Consider the following 14,947-nt stretch of genomic DNA (forward strand, 5'->3'; position numbering starts at 1 on the left):
TTCAGTGCCCAACATCCTCGGTAATCATCTATATTTGTAACGACCTAGGCCCACTGCTAACAGATATTGTCCTATTCTCGACTTTTCGTGAAGGTTTTTAAATGGTGGTTTGTTCTCTTCTCCAACCAATGTGGGACATCACAATCCACCCCCCTTTGGAGGGGAAGGTTTCCACACCCTTATAAATGGTGGGGTTCTCCCAACCAATGTGGGACATCACAATCCACCCCTTTCGAGGCCCAGCATTCTCGCTAACACTCTTTCCTTCCTCCAATCGATGTGGGACCACCCCCAAATCCACCCCTCTTTGGGGTCCATCGTCCTTACTGGCACACCGCCTCGTGTGTACCCCCCTTCGGAAAACAGCGAGAAGGCTGACACATTGTCTGGTGTCTAGTTCTGATACCATTTGTAACGACCCAGGCCCACTGCTAGCAGATATTGTCCTCTTTGGGCTTTCCCTTTTGGGTTTCCCCTCAACACTTTAAAACGCGTCTAGTAGAGGAAGGTTTCCATACCCTTGTGAATGGTGGTTTGTTCTTCTCCTCAACCAACGTGGGACATTACAGTATACCTCATAGATTGTTGTCTCTTTTCAATTTTGATGGTATTAATAGTAAAAACTTTTTATTTTCTACCCGTTTAAGGGTAACAATGTCGTCTTTGAAAGTTTATGGGTATTTTTGAAATGTGTTACTAACGATTTTGTTCCAACGGTAAGGATTTTTTAACGTGTTTATAAATTATAAAATAAAATATTAAAGGTTTTTATTTAAAAAATAATAATAAAAGGAAAAAAAAACGGCAATAGTATTTTTAATTTTTTTAATTTAAAAATATTTTAGAACTCTTTTAAAAATATTTTATTTTTTAATAGAGAATGGATAGTTTATAGAGTAAACTATAAATATATTTTAATACTGCAACAACAATTCTTCATTAATGTATAAATTATAACATGTAGTATATAAAAAACTCTGATTAAATAAATAATTGACATAAAATTGAATTTAAAATGGAATAAATTAGAAAATCGAAATCAATTTTACCTATTAGAGGAATTTTTAATTAGCGAAAATAATTACGCAATAAATATCTTAAAGTGTAGAATGATAACGACCGAGTTAAAGTTTAAAATGTCGATATTAACAAAAATGTCGAAATCTTGTCACATTCGAGCGGTTGACTCACTTCTATTTTAAAATAATAAAAAAAGGTTTTAGGATAATTGAGCAATATATAATCATAATTAATTTGAAAGAAAATGGTAAGTAGAAGTTGGAAGGTTGGCAGTTGGGACTCTTAACAATATTATTATTATTCAATGAATACTATCTGGTATGAAGCATTTTGGGGAAGCTTAAAGCAACACGACGAGAGTTTATGTTCAAGGTGGACAATATCATACTATTGTAGAGATTCGTGATTCCTAACATGGTATTAGAGTCAATAGATTGGCAAATTCTCGAATGTCGAACAAAGTATTGTGAGCCTCAAAGGTATAGTAAAAAAGACTTCAAAAAAGAAAAAAGAAAAAAAAAAAAAAAGAGTCGAGCCTTAGATTAAGGAGAGACATAATTTGTTCGAGGGGAGGTGTTGGATGAAAGTCGAAATGAACATCTCGACTTCGGTTTGACCATATTATTGGATGAGAATAAAAAATTAATGAAACAGGTGGGGTAGGGGTAGGTACGTGGAGAACAAAAATTTCAAATAGGTCCTTAAATGACCTATCTACAATTTTCTCATGGTAGGGAGCAATTAATCTCTTTTTCTGTCAGTGATTATCGAGACTTTGGTGCCTTTTGAATTTATTAGGGTTGTCCATGAGGTAAATGGCTCAACTAATGGACGATCCTAGGGCTAAATTGGCTAAATTAAGTAAGTTCAATTATGATATACATACAAATTCAGTCATTGTGAAATATATTACCATGACAAGGACGGTGACAGTTACCCAATATCATAAGACACTGTGATGGGTGAGACGGTGACAGTTACCCAATATCAACTCGACTCCAATGGGAAATATAAATCGACCATTTTCTGTTTTACTTGGAGATAGAGAGAGGGAGGAAAATGAAGAAGCGTGTGGCGGTTTGTTGTAGTCCATTGTTGGTGGCTTTGTGGGCGGCGGCGGTGGTGTGTTGGGCTCCATTGTTGGAAGCTAGCATGGAAGCAGAGGAGCTTCACCTTCCCGGTGGGGTTTACGGGCCAGAAAGCATCGCCTTCGACTGCCGTGGAGAAGGGCCGTACGCCGGCGTGTCCGACGGCAGAATCCTGAAGTGGAAAGGTCCTGCTTTGGGCTGGACTCTCTTTGCTGTTACCTCACCCAACAGGTACCCAGTATTTTATTTTTATTTTTATTTTTTATTTATAAAAAAAAAAAAAAACGAACCACGTGGAGGAATTTCCAGGGAGGGAAAAGAATGCAATGGGGAGCCGGAAACTGAGCCGGCGTGTGGAAGACCATTAGGGCTAAAATTCGACCATTCATCAAGCTCAAGCTCAAGCTCAAGCTGTGAGCTTTACATAGCGGATGCCTATTATGGCCTTTTGGCTGTCGGACCCCACGGCGGCTTGGCTCGTCAGCTTGCCTCTTCTGCCCACGGCGTCCCACTCCGCTTCACTAATGCTCTCGATATCGACTCTCAAAACGCCGCCGTTTATTTCACGGATAGCAGCACCTTGTTCCAAAGAAGGTAATTTCTCCTCTGTCTTTTTCCCTATATTTTTTGTTTTTTTTTTCTTATAAATTGAATAAAAAATAAAATATAATGTGTTTGACAAATTATGAGACTTTATTTATTATTTTTAAATGATAATAAATATTATTATTTTTTGGGGAAAGGGTTTGGGTGTCATCTATAATGAAAGGAGACAAGACCGGGAGGCTATTGAAGTACGATTTACGCACCAAAAATGTCACCGTATTGCTCAACGGTCTTGCTTTCCCAAATGGCGTCGCTTTGAGCACCAATTCTTCCTTCCTTATAATGGCTGAAACCGGTACTCTTCGAATCTTAAAGTTCTGGTTAAAGGTATGAATGTGATAAAAAGTAGCTTTCATTGTAATATTGACACTTAGTTCAAAGTTAAATGAGCTATGTTCTTAACAAAAGGGTCCCAAAACTCATACCGCGGAGATATTTGCGGAGCTCGAACGGTTCCCAGACAACATAAAGAGGACTAACAATGGCGACTTTTGGATCGCTATGAACACTGCAAGAGGGAAGCTCGAAACTCAGACATGGACGGGGGAAAGTCGGGGAGTAACATTGCAGCACGGCGAGGTGAAGATCCCGTGGCTTCGGGGCGATCCAGTGGCGGTGAAATTAGACGAGAGGGGGGCAGTGAAAGGGATGCTTGATGGGGGGGATGGGCAAGCACTGGAGTCGGTGAGTGAGGTTGAAGAAAGTAGAGGGAGGCTGTGGATTGGCTCTGCTGTTAAGCCATATATTGGTTTAATTATCAATGGATAGAACATTGAGAAGTATTAATATTGAAAAGAAAAGGAATTGTATCAACGTTTGTATAAAGTTCTTCCAAGAAGATTGGGAATTTGGTTTGTAACAAAACCCAACTGGTAAAGGGGATCTATAGTTCATAAGTGTTTTCTGGTGTCGTTTTTCCTAGAAAGAAGACCTATAAAGGGTCGTTTATGTCTGAATATAAGATGTATGATGATAATGTTTGATATTGCATGGAAACTGTTGGGCACATTGCACTCGAAGAATTTTTATATCCTTTATAGGTAGCAATCACATGTTCTAATCCATTCCCTCAAAGTTTATGTACTTTCTCGGTAGTCCCACAACTACCATAGCTTGGTATGAGGATAGAAATTTACACCGAAGTTTGGATTCCACGACTAAGGCTGACTTTGACAGATTTTAGGAAGTGAGTAGTTTTGTTGTGGCGTTTGAGGCATCGTAAGTTGATGTTGGATGCCCAGTCTACTCGCATAAATTCTCAAATTCTTGCAACATCTACTCACCTCCACGAGAAGTCCATAAACATTTAACAAGACTTTCATTCTTTAAATCTTGAGTCCCTTAGTGGGACATGGATCTCAAGGAGGCTCCCAAACCCGATTGGATGTGTACGGGGAAAGAGATCCAGCCCGCATTAGGGCAATTGTAGAGGCCCAACTAAAAGAAAGGGTCGCTCAAAAAGCGCTAGGACAGGGTCCTTGAAGGACCGGTCCATGTCGAAATCCTCTCTCTCTATAGAGAGACGCACACACAGAACTAAAGGATGAAGTCATACCAGGTTTGAGCCATTAGTTTAAAATAACAAACAGAGAGCTTTTAGTATCAATAGAATAACTATAATCTCAAGCATGATAACGAGCTGAATGTATCATTGGTACTAGCTAGCTAACAGCCTAACACAGAGTTACAGAAACACCTTCCATAGCCTTAGAAAATGGATTTTAAGAAGCAATGGTTGAAAATTCCATTCCCCTCAACTAATGACCTCGTGGGTTACCATCTATTTCAACATTTTCTGGAGCACAGTGAAAAGGAAAGAAGAAACAGTGTGCACCATACAAGGAAATTTATATTACTAACCTGACAACCCAACTCTTTCAGGTGTATAAATCTAGGTCCTTAATTCGGTTCAGGTACTCATCCCCATTGTTACTTTCAGTACAAAATTCTAATGTAGGTTGCAATAGCACATTTTGGTGAAGTAAAGATTTGAGCAGAGATATCACCTCACTTCCATATTCTGGCCATGAAACACAGAGGGCTCCCTTGATATTCTTCATCTGACAACGTCCAAGCAAAGCAGCAGCCAAGCCATCTACGACACTTCCTGATGGATAGTAATCCAGGCCTTTAAACATTAGTGAACCGCTATTACCCTCATCTCGACTCTTTATTTCAGAAGAGGTCTCCAGCTTGAAAGCAAAAGTTTCATCAGGTGAAAGCTTGCCCCGAAAATTTTGGCTCTGAAGACTATCCAAGATCAAAACCCTCTCAGGAATAATTTTGTTATCAAGTAGTAGCTTTGCAACAAGGTTAGATCGCTCTGCAGGAACAGAAAACTGAATGGAGACGAGGATAATTAGTTCATTATCTTGATTAATTGAGTAAATGTTGCAAGATTTGTCATCAACCGAGGGCTGGATATGGTTTCCAGAGAAGGGAATTTCAGGTAGGATGAGACTTCCAATAAGGGTTTTAGCAGATAAATGATGGAAAAGATGCAGAGAAGGGGAAGAAATGGCAATGACAAGTAGAGAGGGGCGGAGAGGTTCATTAGCCTTAGAGTTTGATAACAAAAGAAATGGGGATGGAAGAGGAGGCGATGGAAGAGCGAAACTGTTAAGATCATCTTGAAAAAACCTTGAAGGAGGAGGAATCTCCGTTAGGACGTCTTCCATTTTGTTCCTGCAAAAAAAAACTACACCATAAAAGTGAATAATCCATTGCAGGCATCGCATCTCCAACAAAGATAACATTCTTGAACTCCTTATTAGATTCATTCAACACAATCACAAAAACCCATCGTCTTTCAACGGAAAATAACAAGCAACTAAACAAAAATTCTCAACACAATAAATCTTACAGATAAACAGATTTCAAAGCTTAAACTGGAGAATCCTGGTACTACAAAATGAAGCTCCCGAACACGAAAAGTAAAGCGAACTTAGATTCAGAACCAGGTTGTTCCAATTAAAATTTGTAAAAAATTGAACTCAATTGCAAATTTCCAGACGTAAATATGAGTCTAACATAACATTACATATGTTTTTCGCTACAGTTGGTTACTCACTCAGATTAACGAAATGCTAATCGAAAATTAAAGATCTAAATTGACCTACAGAATACAGAGAGGGGGAGGATGGGGAGGAGGAGGAGAAGAAGAAGACAGAGGTACCAACCGGAAGAGAGGCCGTCGACGGAGAAAATCGGTTCTGCAACTGGAAACTCCCGGTGCTTTCAAGCTCTTTAGGTTTCTTTTTGCGGAAGTAAAGAAAAAGCGATGGCGACAACACGTTTATATTTATTTTCTCTCAACTTTTTTAAAGAACCTAATATATATATATTATTTTCCTTCCCCAATATATAAAAAATATTTAATAAAATTTTGAAATTATTATTATTTTCCCAAAATACCCCTAAATCTTAATTACAGTTAATAAATTCTTATTTTTGATATTTTAAAATTAAATGTAATAGCCATATGTAAAATTTTAAAAATGATAAAAATTTACGTCAAAATGACTCAAACTTAATTTAATTTTTATTTTGATTTTTGTCTAAATAAAATAGAAAATTACATTTTTGTCCCTAAAATTTGTGCCACGAGTCTCTTAATTTTTCTATTGAAGAACAAGAAACACAAACACGTTTAGTAATCAATCATGGAACAAAAACTGTCTTAGAACATCTGAATCTAAAATTGTAGTAATGTTTGTACAAGAAATTGGGCAGTTTCACATTAATAAACAGAGACAAATACAGCATGAACATAAAATTCAGTTCACTATGAACACAATGGCTGGCTGTTCATCATCCAACTCAATGAATGGTTCAGTAAATGACAAAGAATATATAATCAAGATTCAAATTCCTCCAACTGCCAACCCTTCTCTTACCTGGAATGTATCGATGATGCGATACACGGTTCGTTCGTTCATTCGATCGTTCATCTACACATCCCAGACCCAACTATTTGTTTTGGCTAATCTCTATCTATCTATCTCATCTGCTGCCCAGAAAACCAACATGGATACTCACTAGCAATCCACAAGTATTAATGAATTTTAAGTTATTGACATTAGAACTAAGAACAGTTTTGATCTAGTTTCTGTAATCATAATCACATGCAGCAGATGCCAGTTTCTGTTTCTTGTAGGATCATCCAAATGGTTTAAGATTTATGCCAAACCTTTCATGTATATAACACAATTTTCTGCATCGATTCTTCCTCATCAATCTTCGTGTTCTTCCTCGCCCTCAGAATCTGCATAGCCGAACAAACGGTGAGCGTGACGGGATGAAAACTCGAATGAAAAACCTTCACTAATCGTTTATATAATCTTACCTGAACGAACATCTTCACTAATCTGTCCTCTAGATTGGATTTGTTTAACAAGCATTCGGTAAATTAGCACCCACCAATATATGTGAAGAACTAAGAGGCAAAATAGAAGAGTATTGAACACATAATAGTAGATTGGTCCATCAATGGGATGTTCGTCCTTGTTCAATACAAGGAGGACTTCATAGCTGAGATAAAATGGGGAAGAACAATCAGACAACAAGATAATGGATAGCAACTTGTTCCTCTCAAGAGTTAAATTGATATGAGGTTACAAACCTTGTGCTCCAAAGGATCCAAAATGGATAGTAGATGAGACGTAATAGCAACCAAGACAACACAAAGAGTATAAATGCAATGCTAGCCAATGTCTCAGCGCCACTGTATTTGGACATCTTCCCAATCTCAAGAAACACATCATTTGCATCATGAAGAGTGAGAACGACAGAACCAACACGAGCAAATCTACAAGAACGACGTACAATGTAATTAGTCACCGTCACAATCGCACTTTTCTTGGTAGTGGATTTGGCGATTGTGCGGCACTCACTCTCAGCATTGAGTGAGTCAAGTCAACTTAAGATTGCGTCGCTTGCGGCTGAGCAACGTATGCTCAAGCCTCTGGCCCCGGTTTGAGAAGAAGGTTTTAGAAAACGGGGCATAGAGATTTTGAAAGTTGAAAACAATGTTATATAACATACCAACAAAAGCAAAATGCAACACAACGGCTTAAATAGCATATAAATAAAAGATAGGAAGTACCTAAAAATGTAGGAAAGCACAATGAGAATGAGAGTTGCCACATGGTGGCTCATGGACACTCCAAAGTCAGAACGTCTTGTTTCCCAAAAATTCAAAGCAAATATGGAATACGTATAAAACCCAGCTGCATACATGTATAATCCCTTCAATTTCAACCTGAAACATAAAAGTTCTTATTCATGAAATGTTCTAAATAATAGATTCTTGGTCAAAACACAACTTTAGTCCTGATACTTTTGCGTAACGCTTGGCCTTTTTATAATGATTATACGAAAACTTGTTGTAACAGAGACACATATGAGTGTATAATGGTGGACTTAATTGTTGAGGATTTTTGGGAGGGAGTCTCATATCGGGTAATTTAGAGAATGATCATTTCCATTGGTACGAGGTCTTTTGGGAAAGCTCAAAGTACAACCATATGAGCTTATGCTCAAAGTGGACAATATTATACCATTGTGGAGAGTCGTGATTCCTAACATTGTATCAGAGCCATACCCTAAACTTAGCCATGTCACCAGAGTCCTCAAGTGTTGAACAAAGAAGTTGTGAGCCTCGAAGAAGTAGTCAAAAGTGACTCAAGTGTCAAACAAAGGGTGTACTTTGTTCGAGGACTCCAGAGAAAGGAGTCGAGCCTCGATTAAATGGAGGCTGTTCGAGAGCTCCATAGGCCTCCGAAGAGCCTCTATAGTGTACTTTGTTCGAGGAGAGGATTGTTGGGAGGGAGTCTCACAATGGCTAATTCAGGGAATGATCATGGGTTTATAAGTAAGGAATACATCTCCATTGGTACGAGAACTTTTGGGGAAGCCCAAAACAAAGCCTTGAGAGCTTATGCTCAAAGTGGACAATATCATACCATTATGGAGAGTCGTGATACTTTAGACACTCAACCATAAGAGATAACAACACTGAGAACTTACTTAGCTCGTTGGTCAGGCCAGACCTGATTTCCTGGTCCAACCCAAAAATGCTTGGTGCTAGTAAACCAAGGCTCGTTATATGTAACAGATAGAGCCAACAGCTCTGCAGAAAGAAAGTAAACACATTTCCAGGCTGACTCCTTGAATTTTCTTATCTTCTTTCGTTTCTCATCTGTATTCACATCCTTCAGCTGATAGCCTTTTCCAAATATCAATCTTCTTCCCACTTTCTGTAAGAGAAGTTCGTACCATACAGAGTTAGGAGCAAACAAGAAAAGAGCATTCTCATCTACACATCATTGATCCAATGCAAGGATAAAAAGGAGTTAGATAACCAAGCCATTGCTCAAGATTCATGGCTATTATAAAAAGTCCCCATGAATAGTAGAGACATGAAGTCTTCACGCAACGAGTAAGTGAATTTCACACAATTGGGTGACCTATAAAGTTTTCAGTTGAACTGCAACAAAGAACAGAACTACAAACACTTAACGTATCACCAAAAAGCATCAAATTCTCGCAACGTTGGTATCTCCAAAAAGTACAAGCACATGATCTAACAAGAAGGTATTTGAGTCAAAGCAGGCAACAAACTATCAACTTCACAAGAATTATAACAAAACGTTTGTGAGATACCACATCGGTTGGGGAGGAAAACGAAGTATTCTTTATAAGGGTGTGGAAACCTCTCCCTAATAGCGTGTTTTAAAAACCTTGAGGGGAAGCTCGAAAGGGAAAGCCCAAAAAGGACAATATTTGCTAGTGGTGGACTTGGACTACTACAAATAGTATTAGAGTCAGACATCGGGCGATATGCCAGCGAGGAGGCTGAGCCCCGAAGGGGGTGGACACAAGGCGGTGTGTCAACAAGGACGCAGGGCCCCAAAGAGGGTGGATTAGGGGTCCCACATTGATTGGAGAAGGGAATGAGTTTCAGCGAGGACATTGGGCCTCAAAGGGGGTGAATTGTGAGATCCCACATCGGTTGGGGAGAAGAACGAAGCATTTTTTATAAGGGTGTAGAAACCTCTTCCTAGTAGACGCGTTTTAAGAACCTTGAGGGGAAGTCTAAAAAGAAAAGTCCAAAGAAGATAATATCTGCAAGCTAGCTTTACAACATTCAAATTGAAGAGGCCTGCATTGAGTCCAAAATACATATTTTCTAGCCAAACAACACATGAGACTCACTCTCAGTTCAAGACGGAGGAGTCATAGACACTAACAACGCCGATTGGCACTGCTTGCTGACAAACAGGAATGACGGCTTTCTAACATATTCCAAACAGCTTTGACGAAACATTAGACAACACTAAAGAATTGGGTGTATCATTCAGCTGTTACAATCAAGAGCTCACAGAAAAGAAAAAAAAAAAAACAACAAATATCAAAGCTACTGGTACAAAAATGGTCAAAGACAAACGAAAATAATGGTCAGTAATGCATGGCCAATTACTTCATAACAGCTGTGGCATAAAGAGCGCCCAAATAATAAATTACTGCAGCCGGTTATGAATCCAAACTAACCAAGACTGACACCACATTTAATAGACACTACGACTAACATATATAACCAAAACCTTGCCATTTTCGGCCATCCCCAACACATTACCTAAACTAAAACAGGACTTTCATTTCAAGTAATCAAGAAACGGATTGAAACCCAAATGTCAACTATGAAAACCAGATGCCAAGATGAACAAAACAGATCATTCAATGAACAGAACATGAGTCAACGGTCAATTAAATCTCAATTCAATCATCGGAATCAGCTAAACCAATGATTAAACAAAACCCCAATCCAAAGATTGAAAGATACAAAAGCGAAGAGGGGGAGAAAAGGGAATACCTCAAAGACAAATCTGTCGAGAAAAAACCGAACCGTGGGAAAGAGAAGCGCAAAAAGGGGAAGAAAAGAGAAATCCTGATAAGAAGGGAAAGATTCATGCTCCCAATCGATTGAACTGAATGAATCAATGAAACCCATCTGAGATTTTGGGTTTTTTGATCGAGTGGAGAAGAAAGAAGGCGGTGAACGGATCGAAAATCAAGAGAATGACCCGTCTCTTTCTCTCTCTCGCTTCCCACGGAGTTGTGTTGTTGTTGTGCGTTGGCAGAGTTTTCATTCGGCCATGAGCGACGAAAGTTGTAGGGTGTGGTGTGGTGGGTCAACCCTCGTGCTAGCCGAAGTGCTCTTTTTCAATTTTGATTGGATCAAAACTTTCTTAAACTGTCCATTCCTTTCTAAGAAGATTATGAACCTCATCTTACCCACCTTTTTTCTAGCTATAACCATCCATTATTGTACCAATATTTAGAAGTTGTCTTTATCTACTTAGCTATAACGAGTCGAAGAATAGTTCGATGTTTATACTAACAAATTCATCGTGGTTATATTTACTTGAATAGTTTATTTAATTTTTTTTTAATAAAAGTAAAAGGTTGTTATTTTTAAGTATTTAAATAAAAAGCAAAATAAAAATATTCTCGGATTTAGATTAATTGACGCATTAAAAATGTAGCAACTAGAAATCGAATGGTATCAATCACGATAGAGAGCCGAAAAGGACTCCCGATCCTTGATAATCAAGCTGCTACTTAGGTACCCAGCTTGGAATTAGGATTTGGGGCAATTGGGCACTTTTTGCTTGCAAAAGGGAGTACCATTGGAGGGTGAAAGAAGAATCAAAGCGCGATTTGTGTTAGAATCTTCAACTGGAATATGTTCCCTGTTTCGATTTTGTCGAATCCAAAATGAAGATTTGGGGACTGCGATAATCTTCGCTAAACCAAGTTGAAGCGAGCAAGGAATTTGATGCTCAGGTAAAAAAGAACAAATCGTTCGAGTTCGATTGCAGATGTCTAGATGGCTGTTTTTTCATGTTTTTGTCTCGGTTTTTATCTAGTTTTGTAGATGTATGTTTTGTCTAATTGGTTCTTATTTTTCTATGCTCTTGGAAAGTACACATGCTACAGAACTCTGGTTTCATTAATCTATTGAATAGTGTCCACAAGGTGTTTGACAAAAGTCCCCAGAGAAAACCAAGGTGTTTGTTGATCTGATTTTGGAGGTCTGTTGGCTAAATTCTGTTATTTCTTCAATTTACAACGCTGGGTAATGGGTAGAGGCTTATTACAAGCATGCTAAGACAGACATAAACTGGAAGGACTGTGAGAGGAAATAGCTATGATCTTAGTGAAACAGGGGAAGGGAACTTGTCTGCTCGTTAGATTGGCTTGAGAATTCAGCTATGAAATCAAAGGTATTTCATGGGGCTTCCTCCAGATCTCTCAAGTGAGTTGTGTAAGGACTGCACATTTGAATGTCAGCGATCATCCGACGAAAATCCGAGGCTTCTTCTTTGAGCTTGACATTCTCTTGAAGAAGCTGCTGTTGGAATTCTGTCAACTGATTCAACTTCTTCATAAGACTATGATTCTCAGTACGAAGACGAACCACCAAGGACCAAAGTTCATCAAGATGCTTCTGTTTCCTCATCCGTGACCTTCGCGCCGACTCCCGATTCGATACCATTCTCCTTTGCTTCCTCTCATCGATGACGAACCCAGGTATCTGGTTCTGATCATTACCATCATCAGAAGTGGAGGTTGAGCTAACCGGATTATAAGACGAGAATCCATTGGGATTGAGGTTTTGGATCATGCCATAGTTTCCGGGAGCTGGAAAGTGGGCTCCAGAGATTTCCATACTCAAATTATAAGCAATTTGAAGGGACTTACAAGGAGATTGCTAAGCTGATAGGGAAGCAGAAGGCATAGGATAAAGAGGTCTTATAGGAAGAAAACAAAGAGGGAGCTTCAAATTATTGAAAATGACATCACCAAAATGCGATATGCATATTCTTTTTCACCCCACCATGATTTGCATCCTTAGAAAATTCATCAGAAAAGTGGTGTATCACTTAAAATATTGGATGTGGCATGGGATATGGTTTGTTCTGCATTTTATAAATGCTTCAAGAACGCACTTCTATCAACCACGAATATTTTATCAAAGGAATGAAGGGTTGTATATTGTGGATAATCACTTGATCATATCACTCCTACTTTTCTTTTAGCCATTAGTTGAGCCTCATGGGAATCTAGTTGACATAATTTTTGATAAATTGGCCGCAGATAGCAGACTTGAAAGAGGATTATAAGTCCAATTTGATATTATTCAAATGAGCCAAACTTCAAAACAAAAGGGCTTTTACAAAAACAGGAAACAAAAGCATTCTAATCGCGTAAAGCTCTAGCGAGCTTTGCCGAGAATGGATGAGTGATACAATCCCCAAATCAGCAGAAGCAGAGCAGAAGCCATGGAAGCCAGAGAATACAAGGCACAAAATGTAGCTAAGTTGTGCCTTTGAGGGACCAAAAGAGCACTCAAAGCACCTGAAAAGGCAAAGAAAATTGAGATAACAAAGGCATCAATGGTAGAGGAGGGAAGATCATGGAAGATCACATTCCCCGCTGCACTGCCTGCAAATAACACAAGGATTGTGAGACTGTTCCAAGACAAAAACAAAATTGATTGTAAGATTACTGTTGGAGGTGTGAAAGTGGAGAGTTTGGTCACTGCAAATTGGTCTGATAATCTCATTTCCTTCCTTTCTTCTAGTTTGCATGCCATTCATAAAGGAAAAGTAGGGAAATAGTGAAGAAGTTCTCAGGAGATTGTTGCTGTTTTTCTTCACTTTGAGAAACCCTTCTGCTTTATAGTGACGAAAGAAGTTCTCAAGAAAGGAAGTTTCTTCGAAATTATATGAAGGGATTGAAAATTGTTCAGAAAGTTCAAGAAACAAGACAAAAGAAGAGATAGAACTTCTTGAACAAGTAGTGATGAAAGAAGGTCCCTTCACAATTTCTAAGCAGATATACCTGAATTTCCTTAAATAATATATATATATATATAGATATAGATACAGATATTCAAAACAAATTGTAGTAGAATCACATATACTACCATTGAGAGTATTGAGAAAGCTTCCAATTTTTTGTTTTTGTTTTCCAATGGCTTCAACTTCACACCACACCTGTTTAAATATGAATGTCCTTTCTTCCTCGGTCCACACAATCAAGCAAAGATGCTATGAAATCATGTCTTTCTCCACCCCACGAGATTGTTTACCAATTTGGAGGGCAAGGGAACAGAGGCTTGAGCCAGACAAAGGGCATTCCAATGTTGGGAAGGCAATTATTGGGCTTACTTTTCAAGCACTTCTAGCCATGTTCATCAGCTCACCAAGCTCATCTCCTCCACTTTTGAGGGTCCTTTTTGGAGCTACTATGTTCATTAGCTTTTTACTTTCATTTGCTGGTATTTTCCTTCGAAATGCCTTCCCGAAAGCTGCACGTTTGTTCGAAAAGCTCGGAGCGCTTTTTGCCGCAATTGGTGTGTCCATCATTGCAAGCTTTCTTCTTATGCACGAGAACTATGCTTGGATCAGTGGTTTAGCATGTGTCTTCTCCTTGATTGTCTTTGGTCTTTCATACAACTGACTTCTTTCTTTTTAGTATCCACCATCCATTTCTTTTGGATCGATGGTTTTGTGCAGTCTCTGAAGGCTCTTTTCTTCAGCCTCTTCCATAGCCTTTTTCTATTCAGCTTCTTCCATGGCTTTTTCTCGAGGCCTTCTCTCTTCAGCCTCTTTCATGGCTTTTTCTCGAGGCCTCTTCCATGGCTTTTCCTCTTCAGCCTCTTTTTCATGGCTTTTTCTCTTCAGCCTCTTCCATGGCTTTTCCTCTTCAGCCTCATCCATGGCTTTTCCTCTTCAGCCTCATCGATGGCTGCATCAAGAATAATGGGCTCTCTTTATATGTTTCCTTTTTTTTTTTTTGGAAAACATGTTGCTAATGCTTGGTACCGTTTGATTTGGATTTTGTCTTGTTTTACTATTGCTAAAGCTTGGCTTAGTAGAGCTTTCATCATTTTGATACTCAATATGTTTTCCAGAGCAATTTAGTCTTGATATGAAGTGTTTACAGCATAAAATTTATAGCAATTAAGTTTATATTGTGAAATGTTTTATGATTTAGTTCGTCTAATAATTTTATTGGTTTATTTGAAAACAGCGAAGAACTATATGGTGAAACTTGATAAATTTGATGGACTAGTTTAAAATGAAGAAGCTTGATGAAGTCATTATTGGTATTTTCTATTAATTTGAAGCTTGGTTTTTAGGCATGCCAAGAAGGGGAAGGGG

The 14,947-nt window shown here is 38.6% G+C and overlaps 4 protein-coding genes across 5 annotated transcripts; 1 reads left to right on the top strand and 3 right to left on the bottom strand.

Moving 5' to 3' along the window:
- The first annotated feature begins 2,076 nt into the window (after positions 1 to 2,076).
- On the top strand, positions 2,077 to 3,985 carry LOC111445580 (protein STRICTOSIDINE SYNTHASE-LIKE 10-like). The gene is made up of 4 exons (XM_023084051.1): positions 2,077 to 2,339; positions 2,418 to 2,702; positions 2,852 to 3,041; positions 3,123 to 3,985. The coding sequence occupies exons 1-4, from the start codon at positions 2,080 to 2,082 to the stop codon at positions 3,480 to 3,482; spliced, it is 1,095 nt and encodes a 364-aa protein (XP_022939819.1). The 5' UTR covers positions 2,077 to 2,079; the 3' UTR covers positions 3,483 to 3,985.
- Positions 3,986 to 4,286: 301 nt separating this feature from the next.
- LOC111445666 lies at positions 4,287 to 5,998 on the bottom strand. Of its 2 annotated transcripts, none has more exons than XM_023084192.1 (2): positions 5,894 to 5,998; positions 4,287 to 5,399 (listed from the first exon to the last, which is right to left on the bottom strand). In XM_023084192.1, the coding sequence occupies exon 2, from the start codon at positions 5,390 to 5,392 to the stop codon at positions 4,592 to 4,594; it is 801 nt and encodes a 266-aa protein (XP_022939960.1). In that variant the 5' UTR covers positions 5,393 to 5,399; positions 5,894 to 5,998; the 3' UTR covers positions 4,287 to 4,591. The 2 variants fall into 2 exon arrangements, with proteins under 2 accessions (XP_022939960.1, XP_022939959.1); XM_023084191.1 differs by having other exon boundaries at positions 4,287 to 5,412; positions 5,894 to 5,993.
- A 427-nt stretch (positions 5,999 to 6,425) lies between these two features.
- On the bottom strand, positions 6,426 to 10,988 carry LOC111445656 (LAG1 longevity assurance homolog 3-like). Its single transcript, XM_023084175.1, has 6 exons — positions 10,588 to 10,988; positions 8,742 to 8,971; positions 7,819 to 7,974; positions 7,336 to 7,521; positions 7,060 to 7,244; positions 6,426 to 6,978 (listed from the first exon to the last, which is right to left on the bottom strand). The coding sequence occupies exons 1-6, from the start codon at positions 10,723 to 10,725 to the stop codon at positions 6,947 to 6,949; spliced, it is 927 nt and encodes a 308-aa protein (XP_022939943.1). The 5' UTR covers positions 10,726 to 10,988; the 3' UTR covers positions 6,426 to 6,946.
- Positions 10,989 to 11,681: 693 nt separating this feature from the next.
- LOC111445351 (basic leucine zipper 43-like) lies at positions 11,682 to 12,447 on the bottom strand. Its single transcript, XM_023083685.1, has one exon. It carries the CDS (start codon positions 12,445 to 12,447, stop codon positions 12,007 to 12,009), a length of 441 nt encoding a protein of 146 aa, XP_022939453.1. The 3' UTR covers positions 11,682 to 12,006.
- Between the last annotated feature and the right edge of the window lie 2,500 nt (positions 12,448 to 14,947).

Source organism: Cucurbita moschata, unplaced genomic scaffold (genome assembly GCF_002738365.1).
Source record: "Cucurbita moschata cultivar Rifu unplaced genomic scaffold, Cmos_1.0 Cmo_Scf00007, whole genome shotgun sequence".
In the NCBI taxonomy this organism is placed as follows: Eukaryota; Viridiplantae; Streptophyta; class Magnoliopsida; order Cucurbitales; family Cucurbitaceae; genus Cucurbita; species Cucurbita moschata.

Coding starts and splice junctions, on each gene's coding strand:
- LOC111445580 (XM_023084051.1), top strand. CDS start 2,080: ATGAAGAAGCGTGTGGCGGTTTGTTGTAGTCCATTGTTGGTGGCTTTG. Junction 2,703..2,851: donor AGCACCTTGTTCCAAAGAAG/GTAATTTCTCCT, acceptor TTTTGGGGAAAG/GGTTTGGGTGTCATCTATAA. Junction 3,042..3,122: donor TCTTAAAGTTCTGGTTAAAG/GTATGAATGTGA, acceptor TCTTAACAAAAG/GGTCCCAAAACTCATACCGC.
- LOC111445666 (XM_023084192.1), bottom strand. CDS start 5,392: ATGGAAGACGTCCTAACGGAGATTCCTCCTCCTTCAAGGTTTTTTCAA.
- LOC111445656 (XM_023084175.1), bottom strand. CDS start 10,725: ATGGGTTTCATTGATTCATTCAGTTCAATCGATTGGGAGCATGAATCT. Junction 7,975..8,741: donor TGGCCTGACCAACGAGCTAA/GTAAGTTCTCAG, acceptor TTTATGTTTCAG/GTTGAAATTGAAGGGATTAT. Junction 7,245..7,335: donor TGGATCCTTTGGAGCACAAG/GTTTGTAACCTC, acceptor ATTTTATCTCAG/CTATGAAGTCCTCCTTGTAT.
- LOC111445351 (XM_023083685.1), bottom strand. CDS start 12,447: ATGGAAATCTCTGGAGCCCACTTTCCAGCTCCCGGAAACTATGGCATG.